This window comes from Tasmannia lanceolata, unplaced genomic scaffold, assembly GCF_043159265.1.
Source record: "Tasmannia lanceolata isolate RefF3 unplaced genomic scaffold, GAP_Taslan_0.1 ptg000002l, whole genome shotgun sequence".
NCBI classification, from domain to species: Eukaryota; Viridiplantae; Streptophyta; class Magnoliopsida; order Canellales; family Winteraceae; genus Tasmannia; species Tasmannia lanceolata.
In genome coordinates, this window is record NW_027518679.1 from 33406885 (window position 1) to 33418642 (window position 11758).

The window sequence follows — 11758 nt, forward strand, 5'->3', positions numbered from 1 at the left end:
AGCAAATATTTTCAGAAACAATGTTTTTAATGTCAAATCTGAGCATGAACTTTCAGCTGAAATACTAATGTCTTTTAATGGGGATGGATCGAAAGCGGCTATTTTTTGGCCACTTCTGGCCTGATCCAAATGAAGTGGTTAACTGAGATATGTCACTCATGCTAAAATCTACAATTTTGATTAATAGAGTTTTTGATGGTTTTGATGTTTGAGGGGTCCAAAATTCAATGCAAAGTTGCATTTTTTCACACTATATGACATAACTGTGCAATTTCTTAAAAATCATGGACAAGATGAGCTCTAATCATTTTTAGTGGTTGTTTTTGGATGTTTTGAGCTTGGTAGCAAGTCATGAATCATATTTTGGATGTTTTTCATGATTTACTCGGTATTTTTGGATATTTTTGTGAAAATTGCATGTTTAGTAGAAATTTCGTTGTTTTTTTTAAGATTGTTTTGAGCTTAGATTAATTTAAATGGATGCTTTTGATTATGTTGAGCATACTAGCAGATTATAAATCATATATGGAGTAATTCTTATGATATATTTTGAATTTTGGGCATTTTTAGTGAAATTTGCATGTTGTGTTGTGTGCTTTCAATACATTTTCAATGTTAAGTGATTAAAATCAATGATGTACGCAAACAAATAATTTAATCATGATCAAACCTTAATAAAATATGCTGAAAATATCTAAAAGAAGCTGAAATTAAGCATTAAAAGATGCTAGGACCTTGCTAGAGACACACCACGAAAAAGCTTGCTCTATTCTTCCGGTTCTTGAACTTAATGATAACTTAGCATCTAAAACTCGTAGGATCACTTCTAGAACAAGTTTAAACCTTTCAAATCTTACGAGTTTCATTCTTGGAGACATGTCATGTCTCATTTCGTCTTTGAGATCCATCGCTTGCATCTCTTGTCTCTCGGTTGCATCATTGCCCATTGATTACATCTTTTGCACACATCATCATTTTTTCTTTAATCCTTCCTTCATTGCAAAGGCGATGAAGGCGTTAGCTCAAGCCCATCTTTAGAGGAACTCATTAGGTCATAGTAGTACCTCCTTCCCTTTTCCTTCCTCTTCTTAAAGTAGGGATTTCTTAGCCTTTTAGGTACCTATATACATCAGTAGCCCTTATTCATTGCAAGGGCAATGAAGGTTAACCCAAGCCCATTCTTAGGGGACTTGCTCGGTCCGAGTAGCACTCCCCTTTTTATTTAGTAGACTAGCACAGTCTTTTAGATACCCTTAGAAATCAGTAGCCCTTATTCATTGCAAGGGCGATAAAGGCGTTAGCCCAAGCCCATCTTTAGAGGGACATACCGGATTATGGTAGTACCCTATGTCTTCTTTCCTCCTCTTTAGGAGAAAGTATTTGGCCTTTTACATACCCTTGGACAGTAGTAGCCAATTCATTGCAAGAGCAATGAAGGTGTTAGCCCAAGCCCATCATTAGGGGACTTGCTCGGTCATTGTAGCACTCCCCTCTTCTAATTAGAAGACTTTTTTAGTCTTTTAGACATCCATAGGCAATATAATCCTTCCCTCATTGCAAGGGCGATGAAGGAGTTATCCTAAGCCAATCCTTAGAGGACTTGCTTAGTCCTAATGGCATTTCCCCTCTTTTTTCCCTTTCATTTAAGAGACTTGTATAGGCTTTTAGAAATTTTCTTAGACATTAGTAACTTTTCCCTCTATCATTGCAAGGGCAATGAAAGAGTCATATAGAGCCCACCCTATTAGGAGACAAGCTATGTCTCATAATAAAAAAATAAAAAAAAAGAAAGAAGAAGAAAGTCAAACCCTTTTAAGAGACAAGTTGTGTCTCGCGCAGAAAAGTCGTACCCTTTGTAGACAAGCTTTGCTCATTAGTGAGTCAACCCATAGGAGACTACCTCAAGTCTCATAAGCTGCCTTACTAGTTGAAGACCAACTTGGTCTGGTAGTTGCCCTAACCCTATTTATCTTTGCAAGGGCAGTGATAAGGATACTTGGAGCCCACTTCTTTGTCTAGGAGACTTGCCCAGTCTCACAACACCCTTCTTTATCTACTTTTCTTGTAGGAGACTTGCCCAGTCTCATTTGCACTCCTCTCTTAGAGTTACCAGGTTAGGAGTTAGTCATTTAGTATATGAGTTTGTCCTTAGCTAGAGTCAGTCTTTTAGCATAGGAGTCAGTCTTTCAGGAGTCTGTCCTATCGTCATAGGGAGCTAGGATTCTGTCAAACCTTTCACAAGTCATGGGGTTCTGTCCAACCCTTGTAAAGTATAGGATTCTGTCCAACCTTTGCAAATCTTCTGAGTCTTTCCTGCCCTTATAGATGTTTAGGAATCTGTCCATTCCTTTTGTGAGTTTGTCTTTAGATAGAAGTTCCTTTTTAGCTATAGGGATTCAGCCCTTAGCACTGAAACTCTTTCATGATGTGGATCACGGGATGCAGACATATGAGTTCCCTTTGACTAAAAGGGTGAAAACACTTTAAAAATTCAAAAATATTGAAAAACTTTAAAGAACAAAAATATTAAAAATATGAAAATTCAAAACACCAAAAACACTTGAAAGAAATGAAAATCCAAAAACATGAGAAAAGTCTTGAGTAATTAGGAGAGTAGTTAGGAAAATCGGTTCCAAATTATGTTGGTTTGATCCCATCTCACGAGGAATGTAGGCAGCTTGGGATTCTTATCCCAGGTCCAGTCAAACCTTCAAAAATAAACATTTCAAACCTTCCAAAAATCCTTAAAAATTATTAATAAATTCAAAACTCTAAAAAAAATAAAAAACTCTTCAAAACCTTTTCAAAAAGATCTTCCCCTAGAGTTAGGAATCTGTTCTAGATGTTTGGGATGTTTTAGAGTTAGGAGTCTGTCCTGGTTATGTTGATGCTTTGTGTGTTTCGTGTGAGTGTCCCTAGAGTTTGGAAGCCTCGAGTCGTGGTCGGTTGGATACTTAGTCGAGCCGATGGCTAGACTAGGATGCACTTAGTCAGCCCATTATTTTTCTTAGGACATACAGCCTAGTAACACATAGGATGTAGGGCCCACCTACATTAGACTAGGTTGATTTGCAGTAGTTTAGGGCATATAGGCGTGTCTAAAATGCTTAAACAACTTAAACATGAGTCGAGTCGTGTTGTGTTGAGTCTAGTGTGGTCTAGGCTCAGTTAGGCATCATAGCTTATAATAGGCCACCGAACTACGTTGACTTTGATTCTTTCCGAGGTCGAGATAAGTAGAGCAGCCGGGATGGCCATCCTGGTCCGAGTCAAATTTTACAGTAGAGTCTAGGATTTATCGTGTTGAGTCGTGTGTGTAGTCGACTTGTGTTGTGTGTTTATTGTATTTTCTTATTTTTATGTACGGATCTTATACCTTTAGTTGTAGCATGCATGTGTTCGTCTATCAGAACTTAGACACCAATTAAGCATGACACTCATAACCTAGTTATACTTAGGAGACACTTCTTTCATTTCTTTTGTGTGTGTTTATTACCCATCCCCGGGTCATGCATGTTTAGGTAGATGTTTTCTCGGGGATATTTGTTCCCATTTCACATAATTTTCGCCCAAAACTCTTCAAAGTTAATAATAAATGGCATAAGAGACAGGGTGTTTACACTTGGGCGAATTGGGGGCGCCTAATACATTCCTCATTCGTCATCAGGCACGGACTTTTGTATCTCTAGTTATCCGTTGCGACAGAGTATAGTATAGGATCCAGGGCCTACTTCCTTGGATGACGACTCTTAGTTATTTTAGGTATCTCTCGATTCCGGGCTAGATCCCGAATCAAGAGGTATCTCATTTTACATCGCCACTCATGCTGTGAGAGACACTCTTTCGAGAGTTCCTTGGTATAGCTCTGCTTCACGTGTGGAGATCTCAGAGGATCGACGTGGATCTCGTGTCCTCGTGCACCTTCCTCGGGATCGGGGTCCACACCCCCCTTAATTTTTTGGGAAAAAAAATATACCTTTATTTTTTAATATTTTTTTATACTTACCCCATTTTAAAAAAAATATGCCCCCCATTCCAATCACCCCTAAGATAGAAAAAATTACTATAATTTTTGCCCCCCTCGTGCAAAATTTAGGGCATCGCCCCTACTTTAGCCTCGTTTAAATGATCAGATCCTTTGATCCAAATGGCGACCATAAGGTCAGCCAAAGGTCGTTGAGAATAGATTGTTCTGATGAATCTAAGCTCTTGATCTGTCTACCCTCATTTATAAATGACTCCATTATGAAAAACTACCCTGTTGATTTTTTGTATTCTCGTCTTATGCATGGAATGCTTATTTGGGATGGCAACAAGACATTGTGGGCTGTTTCGGTTTTTGTTGGAAGATCTTGTGCAAGATCGAATGGTCTTGATCTCACATACATGCCCCATATGCCCCCATGAGGAACCCAATACTTGTCTTTTACCATTGATTAAAGTGACATTCCGTGGAGTCGGGGAGGATTCTAAACTCTCTATTACGCTATTGATAGCTTGGGAAGGATTGTAAGTTGCAATGGCCAACGAAAACATCTAGAATACAGAGAGGGCTCTCGGGATCAAAACAAGGGTGTGCGAATCATTGCATCCGCATTCTTTCGTATTGTTCAATTCAGGGTTGCAACTTGGGTCGGGCTCAACCCAAACCCAACGGTTTGGGTTAGGGTTGACCACCGTCGACCCGAAGTTTGGATTAGGGTCGAGGGAATCTTATCTCGGGTTGGGTTAGGGTCGGCCTCAGACCGATCCGACCCGAGTTGCCCCCACCTTTTGTTTGACTTTTTCTTCGGTTACTGTTAGTTGAATGTAAGTCTTCGTACCACGTCAGCTTAAGGCAAAAATTCCAAAAGTCCAGTCAACTCTAAGCTGAGCCAACAGCCAAGCCGATATCTGCTCTCTCACTCTCTCATTATCCGACCGTCGATTCGACCCAGATCCAACGGCCAATAGACCCCCCTCACTCTCCCAGCATTTTTAAGAAAGCGTCTTGAAAGGGCCCAGCATAATATTTGCACCCCTCTGTAGGATAATTCAAACCACATTAACGTGAATTGCCGTCAAAAAGCGTTAAATTCTGCTCCATACCCTCTTTTTTTACGTCAATTCATAGTCAGGGGTGCGAATTATCCTATATCGGTGCGAATTTATCATCTACCAAAAATAAAAGAAAGGATAAGCGGGAACTGGAAGATGGAGGTCATCGCCCGCCATTCTTCCAATGTTCCAATCTCCTCTCCTTTCAAGTTGCACTTAAAAAACAAAAAGAAAAAAAAAATAGAAAAATACTCAAACGTCAAACTTCTAACTTCCCCGAAGGTCTCAAAAATCTTCCCAAAAACCAAACATTTCACACACACAAAACAAAACCCAAACCCTAGCTTTTCCTCTCTTTCTAAAGCTTCAATGTTTAGGTCAGTTCCTTGAATCAAAGCTCGTTCGCGAGAGATCTGCAGAACGAGGTGAATTTTTGTCTTTCTTCTTCTTCTTTTTTTTTTTTTTCTAGTTTTGTTTCTGGTCAAGGCATTCAATTTAGAGCTTATTGTAACCCTACTTTCCAGAAAAAAGGAAAAAAAAAAAGGTGGTTTTTTTTTTTTTTTTTTTTTTTTTTTTTTTTAGATTTGAGCTTTCGCCTTTTTCCTAAAATTTACTATTTTTATCTAAATTTTGGAAACAAAAAATTTCCCAGGAAAAATTTTCCCTACAGATTTTTTTTTTCTTGCAATCCAAATAAGGCCTTAGATTTTGTGTTCTTTATGTGGACTGCTTGTGTATTGAAGGAGACTAGTTTTTGCGCGGATTTTTGATGGGGAATTGCTTGGGAACTCGAATTAAGGCCGAAAGCCCTATTACTAGCAATTCTGCTTCAGGTACTTGAAATTGATCATCTAAAGTTGTGAATTTGAATTGCTAGTTGTGCTGAAAATATGCTATTATTGGTAACGGTTTGGAATTGATTCGCTGAAGTGCATTTCACATTGATTTGAGTTTCATTTTACTGAAAATTTCGCGAATTCTGTTTTGGTGTTTAAGACAGTTTTGAGTTTGGATCTTTCTGTAGTCTTCTTTACCCTTGTAGATTATCTCGTAATTTGATTTTTGTGGGATTTTGGTTTGATTCACTATAATTTGTGTTTTGATACCAAATTGAGGGTATTTTTGTGGAAATAGAAGGGTTTTGTGGTGATATAAGTTCAATTTTGTGAAAAAATATAATTTTTTGTAATATAAAGGCTTGATTTTGTTTGCCTTTACGAGTTTCTATAAGTTTGGTTTTTTCAAGCAGGATTTGAGGAGCGCTTATTTGCTGTGGTAGATTAATTTTGTCATACTCTTGGGTGTGGTTACTATGTGATTTAATCGATGTTGTGATATGGTAACTTGAAGATTTGATTTGTATAACCGTTGGGTTTGATGTACTAAAAGCTGTGGACTTCGTTAATGTTCTTGTGAGATTGTTTACTAAAATTGTTTGTTGTTCTTGTAATGTTATTTACTAAAATTGTTCATTTTCTAACATTGTTTAATATTCTTGGGATTTTTTTTACTAAAATTGTTCATTTTCTAATTGACTTATACGTTGTTTAATGTTCTTGTGATATTATTTACTAAATTTGTTCATTTTCTAATTGACTTGTACATTGTTTATCGGCATCAATTTCAGCCTTGGCCGAAACCAAAATTTTGGCCAAAATCACGAAATTTTGGCCGAAATCCTGCACAACACAAAAAAGTAATACTTAATTATTTACCAAATTTCGGCTTAAATTACCGAAATATTGGAAAAAAAGCTATTTTCAATAAAATTTTTTTTTGAATTTCTCAGAATTTGGGCTGAAATTTGGGAAATCTGAAATTTCAGATTCACGAGATTTCGGTTTCGGTTCCAACCGAAATCCGAAATTTCGGATTGTGTATGAAATTTAAAACCATGCTTGTGATATTATTTACTAAAATTGTTCCTTTTCTAATTGACTTATACTGGGGGTGATGATTATGGTAACGAAAGATGGATTGTTTGCTTTTATAGGGGTGAGCTCGAAATCCATTAGCAAAAATGAAACTGATCTAAGTTGTGGAAGCAGCAAGGCCTCCACAGCATCTGTGCCTCAGACCCCTCGGAGCGAGGGTGAGATATTGCAGTCTTCCAATTTAAAGATTTTTAGCTTCATTGAACTGAAAAATGCCACCAGGAATTTCCGGCCTGACAGCGTGTTGGGAGAAGGTGGCTTTGGTTCAGTGTTTAAGGGGTGGATTGATGAGCAAACATTTACAGCAACCAAGCCTGGCACTGGCATTATTGTTGCTGTGAAGAGGCTCAACCTGGAAGGTTTACAGGGCCATAGGGAATGGTTGGTGAGTATCCGTTAATTGTCTCTTTTATAATTTTGTCTTGGAGGTTTCGGTAATTTTTTTGAATACTAGGATGTTTTGTATTCATGCACATGAATATCATTTAAAATAAAATAAAATAACAGACTGTGTGCACATTTCTTGTAATGGATCAAGCAAATAAGGGAAGTATATAAATTGGGTAGTTGCCTAGAAGTTTATCTGCTAGGATGAGGTTGGAAAACTCCATTGCACAGATAAATATATTTGCCATTACTGTCAATTTAAGGAGTTTTCAGATTTATTAACTGCATTACTTCTTTTTTATCTGTGAATCCATAGGCAGAAGTAAATTATCTCGGACAGCTATATCATCCTAATGTTGTGAAATTGATTGGATACTGCTTGGAGGATGACCACCGACTACTGGTCTATGAATTCATGCCCCGGGGAAGTTTGGAAAATCATCTCTTCAGGAGTAAGATCTTTATATTCTTTTCTGATTGGCATTTTAATTTTTTTTTCTTGTTTTTGATGGGTGCCCCACATTTGGTTTAATGCAATAGAATCGTGTAAATGTTCTTTGTGCCTCTTTTGTTCTCAATCATAGCTTTAACTTCTATGTTTCAATTATTTTTCATGTATGCACTTAGTTCTTATGTTGTGATTGATACAATGATGCAGGGGGCTCTCACATCCAGCCACTTTCTTGGAACCTCCGGATGAAGATTGCCCTTGGTGCTGCAAAGGGGCTTGCCTTTCTCCATAGTGCCGAAGCAAAAGTCATATATCGAGATTTTAAGGCATCAAATGTGCTTTTGGATTCAGTACGTGACTTGCAAATCATCTATCATCTGTCTTTATGCTTTTATATCATTTTTGAATTGCTGATTTTGCTCTTTTATTCAATTATTCTTGCATTCGATGTGCTCTAACAATTGAGAGATTTTATGTGGGCTTTTCTAACTCTCGTACTCTCTTCTTTTTGTGATTCACAGAACTACAACGCTAAGCTTTCTGATTTTGGGTTGGCAAAGGATGGTCCCACAGGTGATAAAAGCCATGTCTCCACTCGGATCATGGGAACCTATGGATATGCAGCTCCTGAGTATCTTGCAACAGGTATTTTTCCAATGCAACTATTATTTTATAGTTTATACCTACATTTGCTTGTCTATGTCAATTTTCTTTCATAGGCTCTCTGATGCAGATTGTAGGCCAAATAAGTGGCATATTTGCCCATTAGGATTTCTAGGGATTATTTCCATGTTATTTAGTTTCTAGGATTTTTATTTCCATGGTATTTAGTTTTAGGGCTTTTATTTTCCATGTTATTTAGAATTAGAGAATTTATTTATTTTTCATGGAATTTTATTTCAATTGCCTAAATAAAGGCCTCATGTATTAGGGACTATTAACTTTGGATGATTAATTGATTTGATTACAGATTTGAGTGCTCCTTTCTCCGCCAAGTTCTCTATTCTTCCTCTCCTCTTCTCCTATTCCTTTTCTCTTCCTCTTTTTCTCTTTTCTTCTCTTTCTTTTATTTCTCTTCTCGGTCCTACATCCGAGCGAAAGATACGAGCCTCCGAAGATCGAAGCATCACTTCTGATCAAGCTGCGAAATCGACATCAAAGAATCACATCTCAAAACCCATCAAATACCTCAGTCAAGACCCTCTTTCTCCTTTTTTTCCCACCTTCCAACAATTCCATACCCTCTGTGTTTGCTGCTCTTAATTTTGACCTAGAAAGGTCCAACCAATTCCCATATCCTCTGTCCAGTCCTTTCCCTAGGTTTTTAGTCCTCTTCTCCACACATTTCCAGCCCACGATAAACTGCCCAGTACCCTACTGTTTTACCATCCGTGAAACCTAAATCAGCTACCAGTCACTTGCACACAAACCCCACCCAGAGCCTAAATCGGCCCTACAAACCTAAAAGTTTCGTACAAAACCCCTAACCCATTCCCTAGTTTCTTGTTATCTTTAACAGTCGACCCAGCCACCTGAGAAGAACAGCTTGCTCCCATTCAAAAGCCAACAGAAAGACCCCTAATGTCCATAATACTCACTCTTCTTTTCTCACAAAACTAGCCACTTATTTTCCTATTATTTAGCTGCATCATCCTCTTCGCTTCAGTCGATCTTCTCAGTCCCACACGCTGCCACGATCCAGAGTTTTCTTTTCCGGCAATCTTTCAAACCGCCAATCATAGCCAGCCCATCCATATTGCGGCAAAGGAGGAGCTCCTGTTTGGGTTTTGATAGTTGCCTTCTTGAAAGTTGGCAAAAAAAAAAAAAAAAAACATATTTGTTGCTGTCGTGAGGAACCAGGGAACTGATTTCGTGAGGAAGGAGGACTTACCTTATCTGCATCTTTAAAAACGGTTTCCACGACATACAAGACAAGAAAGGTACATATATAGTTACCTGGTAACTTTGGATGATTTGATTTGATTACATATTTGAGTGCTCATTGCTCCCCCAAATTCTCTATTCTTCCGATCCTCTTCTCCTCTTCTTATTATCTTTTCTTCTGTTTCTCTTGCTGGTCCTACATCACTCTCGAATTTATACGGATCCACAATCTGGCTTCAATGCATCTTATATTAAGACTCTTGCGCTTGTTGGCGTGAAATTAAAAAAAGCGATGAAAGGAGGAAACGTGGCCCGGGGGTGTGGTGCGTGGGTTTGTGTTGGGGGGGGGGGGGGGGGGGTGTGCATTGTCATACTGTAACAACCAATTGCTCCAAAAGCTCCCCCTCATGTGTGGCCCCTCTTTTTCTACTTGTGGTTTTTTTATATTAAGGAGCTGTAGTGTTTTGAACCCAGGACCCACGGTGATGCAATGCTGTGATACCATGTGAAACAACCAATTACTCGAAAAGCTTAAGCCATTAGAGTTGGTGTTATGCAATCATTTATACTTCAACAATCATGATCAAGGGAAGTTTGTGCTTGATGTAAGCCCTCTTAATTACGGCTTATGTATCCTTTCACAGCGCAATTTGGAACAATAACGATAATGTCGGACTGTTTCTCTTTGATATGCATGGTTGATACTAAATGTCTTAGAGTTGCACACATTGATACTATCATAGAATAAGAACATCTACACCACCAATATTCCACTGTGCTAGCTGTTTTTCTGTTTGAATTATGCCATCACTTTGCTCGGCCATGTCCTTGGTTTTATGCGATTTCTTATCAGCACTTGCTTATGAAATTTTCCGAACATTATAGACTTTTATTAAGAAGGAAGTTTCTCCATTCTAATTAACGGTAATATGTTAATTGTGAAGGTCATCTAACTGCTTGGAGCGACATATATAGCTTTGGAGTTGTTCTTCTGGAAATGTTGTCGGGTCAAACAGCAATAGACAGGAACCGTCCTTCTGGGGAACACAATCTGGTGGACTGGGCAAGGCCTTATCTGAGCAACAAAAAGAAAATCTTACATGTTTTGGACAACCGCATTGAAGGGCAGTATTCATTGGGAGAAGCTCAGAAAGCTGCTAATCTTACACTCCAATGTCTATCAACAGAAGCCAAGGTGAGGCCTAACATGAATGAAGTTGTGGCAGTGTTGGAGCAGCTTCAGGAACCCAAAGACAAGGCAAAAAGCCCACAAACCGAACTAAATGGGAAGATTCACAACCACGGCAACAGCGAACACAAGCCTCGGATGAGTAATTTAGACAAGAATGGCAACACAAAGATTGCATACCCCAGACCATCTAATTCACCCCTTTTTTCGTAAAAGGAACTGTATCCAGAAGTTGTATTTTATTCTCTCTTCAACTTTGAGATGCTCGGTTCTCAAAAATCGCTGTGACTGTGAATCGAAATGGCTCTTAGTTCTTCTTCCAGTAAATCAATTGGAATTTCAGGAACTGGAGTCAAGGATCCAATGAAGATGAGATCTGTGGAATCATGATATTTAGCAGAGATGATGGATGTGTTTTTTGCAGAGCTGGTATCTAGCTTATATTCTTCCTGGAATTCTGTCTTCCTTTCCCTTGCATTAGTTTACTGTAATGTTATCTTACTAAGGGATTGAGCTGTTGAGGTTTTATCATATGTCAATGCAGTGTAATATTATCATTGTAATATTATTATAAATTTCCTTTGTAAGTCCAATGGTTTTCACCTTGGCATTCCCATCTTATTTTGATGATTTCAATACACAAGTGATTTATGATCACTAATGTGTTTGATTGTCTAAGTTGTAGATTACATTGGTGCTAAGACAACATTGTTTGGATTAAGGCCAAAGAAGATCTCATTGGACCACATTATGAAGGCCAAAGACATCGAAGATCCAAGACGAATGAAGACTTGAAAAATCGTATTGAAGATCGAAGTCGCTTTAGATTGTATACGATCCAATCTTAGCTTAGATTTTAAGAGGCATAATTAAGTC

The 11758-nt window shown here is 38.2% G+C and overlaps 1 protein-coding gene across 2 annotated transcripts; it reads left to right on the top strand.

Annotated features, from left to right (window-relative positions):
* The first annotated feature begins 5231 nt into the window (after positions 1-5231).
* On the top strand, positions 5232-11469 carry LOC143870438 (receptor-like cytoplasmic kinase 176). 2 transcript variants are annotated; one of them, XM_077376607.1, is made up of 7 exons: positions 5232-5462; positions 5789-5870; positions 7031-7356; positions 7675-7810; positions 8017-8159; positions 8331-8454; positions 10638-11469. In XM_077376607.1, exons 2-7 carry the CDS (start codon positions 5807-5809, stop codon positions 11093-11095), a joined length of 1251 nt encoding a protein of 416 aa, XP_077232722.1. In that variant the 5' UTR covers positions 5232-5462; positions 5789-5806; the 3' UTR covers positions 11096-11469. The 2 variants fall into 2 exon arrangements, with proteins under 2 accessions (XP_077232722.1, XP_077232720.1); XM_077376605.1 differs by having other exon boundaries at positions 5233-5462; positions 5781-5870.
* The last annotated feature ends 289 nt before the right edge of the window (positions 11470-11758 follow it).

What these genes read in the sequence shown, in the direction of transcription:
- LOC143870438 (XM_077376607.1), top strand. Translation starts at nt 5,807, where the DNA reads ATGGGGAATTGCTTGGGAACTCGAATTAAGGCCGAAAGCCCTATTACT. An exon ending in AGGGCCATAGGGAATGGTTG is followed by an intron (nt 7,357 to 7,674) that starts GTGAGTATCCGT and finishes GTGAATCCATAG; the next exon opens with GCAGAAGTAAATTATCTCGG. An exon ending in GGAAAATCATCTCTTCAGGA is followed by an intron (nt 7,811 to 8,016) that starts GTAAGATCTTTA and finishes ACAATGATGCAG; the next exon opens with GGGGCTCTCACATCCAGCCA.